Raw genomic sequence first — 4,563 nt, forward strand, 5'->3', positions numbered from 1 at the left:
GCCCTCACCAATTGGTCCAGGTTGCGGCAGGGCGGGCGCGTGGGGAGCTCGGGCGGCGGCGCGGGGTCGGGCGGGGGCAGGGCCAGCTCCAGCCGCACTTCCTGGTCGATCTCCTCCTCCAGCCGCACCAGGGTGGGCGCCGCGACGCCGAAGCGCCGGGCCCGGCGGGCCAGCTCCAGCAGGCACAGCACCACGTTCTTCACGTTCTTGCGCAGCACCAGGTCGTCCGTCTCGAACATCAGCACCTCTGGCCGGGGCGGGAGAGGGGAGAGGAGGGTAGGCAGCCTGAGATCCCTGCTGACCTGCCCGGAGCAAGCAAGCGGAACGGGTGGGAGAGCCTTGGGGCCATCCTGGACCGGGGCACGGACGCAGGCATGGGGGATGGGGGTTTGCATCTCAGGTTCTTGGCGGCAAGCCAGCCCCTAGGAGGGTCTGGACAGAACTGCTCAGGTACTGAGTGCAAGACGAGGTGGCTGCCTTATGGGGGGGCGGGGAGAGGGGACATAGCCAAGCGAAGGAGCCTAACTCCACCCGCCCTTCTCCCCGCTGTGTTTGCCAGGATGGGTCCAGGAGCAAGAAGCAGTCTGTTCTGCTTCCCATCCGCGCCTCTCACCTCCGGTATCCACCAGGCACCCCAGACTCAACTCCCAGCCCACACATAACCAGGCTGGGGTGAGTACAGGCTCTGGAGCCTGACTGCCAGCTTTGGAATCCTGAGCTCCCACCCACCGGATGTATGACCTTGGGCTAGTGCCAGCTTCAGCCTCCTCTTCTGTAAAACGGGAAAGTAGTCTGTTTCATGGGGTTGCTGTAGGGCTAGTTATATGTTTGCAGGCAATGTCTGACACGTGGTAAGTGCCCGATAAAACACTAGCCTTTGTCAACCCTCCAGTCCTGTTCCATATCGTGTTGCCACCGCCGGTAGGCCAGGCCTGACCCCCTCCCTCTGCTACACCCCCACCGCCTTTGGTCTGAAGGATGGTGCGGCATCCAGCTTCATCCCCGCTGCTGGGTCCCAGGCCAAGGAGATGAGGGAGCCTGATATCAGTCCTAGAGTCTTGGAAGCCCCAAACACGACTGGCCCCTCCCTAACATCCACTTGCCTCCTCCCCTGTCCCCTCCCCACCCCACTGTAGCCCAAACACACGCCTTCTTTGTGCCCCCCTGCCTAGAACTCCCTGTCCCCCAAACTTCTTTTTATTCCCCAAGACTCAGCTCAAATCTCCATCCACTATATGGTCTTTCCAGGCCCATAAGGTGGCTGTTTCCACCTGTCTCCCCAGCACAGATGCCTCTACTTGAGCTTCTACCACGTTGGGCTGTAATTTATGCATCTTCTCAGCTGTCTCTCTTCCTGGGCCACAAACTTCTTGGCACTGGTTCTCAGCCCTCTCAGCGCTCGGTGCCCAGCATAACGCTCTACCCAAAGGAGATAGGTGCTCGAATCATCCAATCAACACATTTATTTATTGGGGATTTCCTATGAGATTGGGAAACTGAGGCATGAAAAGGAATGAGGTGGCCCAAGGCAAATCTGGAAGGAGGACCATGGCTCCTGACCCCTGATGCAGCCTGAGCCTCAGAGAGGAGATTGACGCCTGACAAGATAAGGGTCTGGGGAGGGGGGCGCAGGGTGCTTACCTTGGATACCCATCTCCTTGCGGCACCATTGGATGAAGTTGGAGATGTTGTCCCGGGCCTGGAAGGTGCCTGGCTGGGCGGCCGCATTGTAGGAAACCCCGGCCCGGGGCAGGGGAATCCTTTGGGCTCGGGCAGATGCCTCAGCCAGGAAGGCCAGGGCGGCCTCAGTGATGGCGTTGGCATGCTGGCACAGCACCAGGCCCGTCTCCAGCGCCTGCAGGAAGTTGGCTGCGTCAATGTCCAGCCCACAGAGATCCCGAAGCCACTCGGCCAGGTCCTCCTTCATGGCTTCCAGGTACTGCTCACTGGACTTAAAGGGCCGGATGCTGCGCATTGGAGGCCTCGGTGTCCCAGGCCTCCTCCTGCCAGCCCCAGGCTGGGACATGGCTGGACCACCAGCCGGGGAAGGGCCGGGTGTCTCCTCTCTCCCACAGCTGTGTCTTCACTCCTACCTCCTGCTGGGTCTTGGCTGGTTCTCCCTGACTCCGGGGTTCCCCTTGTCCTCTGAGAGCCCAGGACGGCTCTGCTACTTGCCGCTGGCTTCAGCCACTGTCACTGCGGCCACTGGGCTGGGCCAGGCCCGCCCCCGCCCCCCCCCCCCCAGTCCTCAGTCCCTGCCAGAACTTTCCCACTTGGTAGCCCTGCAGCGACCTCGCACCCCAGCTGCCCAGTCCGCTCAGAGGTCGCCACCTCCCAGGACAGATGGAGGTGAGGACACTCCTTTCTCCCCCCAGGGCTGGACAGGCCGTGCTAGCTGCATCCCACCCGCCACCGGCCAGCCTGGAGTCTGGCTGTCGGCCTCTCCACTCTGCTTTCCTCTCCTTGGAGACAGTGACTGCTACAAACACTCCTCGTTAACCCCTCCTGGCATTGCCCGCCCTGGAGCCTGGGAAGCAGAGGAAGGCTGGGGCTGGCTTCTCTCACTTGGTTGACACTGGTGGGGGCTTTTGGGAAATGAGGGAGAGAAGCAGGGCCAGGGGATGCCGTCCCCCTTGGTGTTTAGTGAGCACCGTAGGATAGAGGTGAAATAGATGCAGCGATAGAGTCCATACACATGAGTTTGGCCTTGGACCCTTTCCTGGAGCCCTCTGTGACCTTCATATACTGCCTAGCCTCTCTGTGCCTTAGTTGCCTCAATTACAAAATGGGAATAAGAATATCTACCTCTCCAGGGTGTTGTGAAGAATAGAGGAATCGTGAATGTGGAAAGTATCAGACTATTAAGACTGGGGGGTCCCAGCTCTCACTGATTCGCCCAGCAGCCTTGTTTGTGCACCATGCTCCCTACTTTCTCTGGAGAACCCCTCCCACTCTACCCACGTGATTCCTCCAGAGTGGGCTGTCAATCATAGTACCTCACCCCATGGCCACAGCAATGCATTCATTCAACAAATATTTCCTGAGTACCTACTGTGTGCCGCGCACTAGTATAGCCCTGAGGGTGTAGCTATAAATGAGGTCCCTGACCTCATGGAGGCTGCTTATATGTTGGTGGGTGTTGGATGACAGATAACAAACTTACAAGTCTATAGTAAGTCAGATGGTGATAAATACCAGGGAGGAAACTAAAGGACTAAAGGAGAAGGGGGGAGGTATTTTCTATCAGGTGGTCAGGAAAGGCCTCACTGATATGGTGATGAATGAGCAGGGACCTAAGAGAAGTGAGGAAGCATATCTTCGGGAAGGGTACTCAGGCAGAGGGAACGGCCAGTGCGAAAGCTCCAGGCAGGGGAATTTCCCAGCGGTCCAGTGGTTAGGACTCAGCGCTCTCACTGCCGTGGCCTGGGTTCAATCCCTGGTGGGGGAACTCAAATCCCTCAAGCCATGTGGCTCAGCCAAAAAAAAAACAACAACTCTAGTCAGGGGGATGGTTAGCATATCCCAGGAATGGCAATGACAGGTAGACTCTGAGGAAGAGAGGAGATGGGGTCTCAGATTATGCAGGGCCTTTCTTTACCTTTTGGAAGGCAATTTTCTTTCAATTTCTTTCTTTCTTTCATTCTTTCTTTCTGTCTTTCTCTCTCTCTCTCCTGCCCTTCCTTCCTTCCTTCCTTTCTTCCTTCGTTCCTTCGTTCCTCCCTTCCTTCCACTGCATCGGGTCTTAGTTGCAGCATGTGGGATCTTCGTTGTGGCATGAGAACTCTTAGTTGCAGCATTCATGTGGGATCTAGTTCCCTGACCAGGGAACGAACCCGGGACCCCTGCATTGGGAGCACAGAGTCTTAACCACTGGACCACCAGGGTAGTCCCTCAATTACCTTTTAAAGGCATCAAGATGATGATTGTTGTACCCATCTTATGAATGAGGAAACAAGAAAACTGAAGCTGGCAGGAGGTCTGAGTTCCTCAGTGTAATGAACCTCTCCATAGGGTTGCCTTAGTGTCCTCAAGACATGGCAGCTGGCTTTCTCTAGAGTGAGAGAGCAAGACAGAAGCCACAGGGTCTTTTATTACCTAGCCTTGAAAGTCACACTCTGTCATTTCCACAATATCCTATCAATTACCCAGGTTGGCCTTATTTCATTTGGGAAGGGTCTCCATAAGAGTGTGAATACCAGGAGACAAGGGTCATTGGGAGCCATTCTAGAGACTGGTTACCCAACTACAGAGGAGCTATTTCTTTTCCATTCTTGCTAATAAAATCCTATTTTCAGGTATTAGGTAGGGCTTTCTTGAAATTAGGGAAGATGAGCCCAGCCCCAGAGAGAGAACCTGACTTCCAGTTGTCGAGTCTTCCAGCCATTCTGTGACCTCTATTTTTTTTTCTTTAAATTAGCCAGAGTAAGCTTTTTTTTTTTTTAACATCTTTATTGGAGTATAACTGTTTTACAATAGTGTGTTAGTTTCTCCTTTACAACAAAGTGAATCAGTTATACATATACATATGTTCCCATATCTCTCCCCTCTTGTGTCTCCCTCCCT

General features: G+C 55.2%; 1 protein-coding gene across 1 annotated transcript in view; it reads right to left on the minus strand.

Annotated features, from left to right (window-relative positions):
* GAS2L2 (growth arrest specific 2 like 2) overlaps positions 1–2,026 on the minus strand; it is an 11,754-nt gene extending 9,728 nt beyond the window's left edge. The window contains exons 1-2 of the mRNA XM_024127980.1: positions 1,642–2,026; positions 9–247 (exon numbers count right to left, since the gene is read on the minus strand). Of these exons, the coding sequence (XP_023983748.1) occupies positions 9–247; positions 1,642–2,026 (624 nt within the window). The remainder of the gene's footprint in view (positions 1–8; positions 248–1,641) is intronic.
* Positions 2,027–4,563: the final 2,537 nt, after the last annotated feature.

The sequence above is a fragment of the Physeter macrocephalus genome, chromosome 14, assembly GCF_002837175.3.
Source record: "Physeter macrocephalus isolate SW-GA chromosome 14, ASM283717v5, whole genome shotgun sequence".
Lineage (NCBI taxonomy): Eukaryota > Metazoa > Chordata > Mammalia > Artiodactyla > Physeteridae > Physeter > Physeter macrocephalus.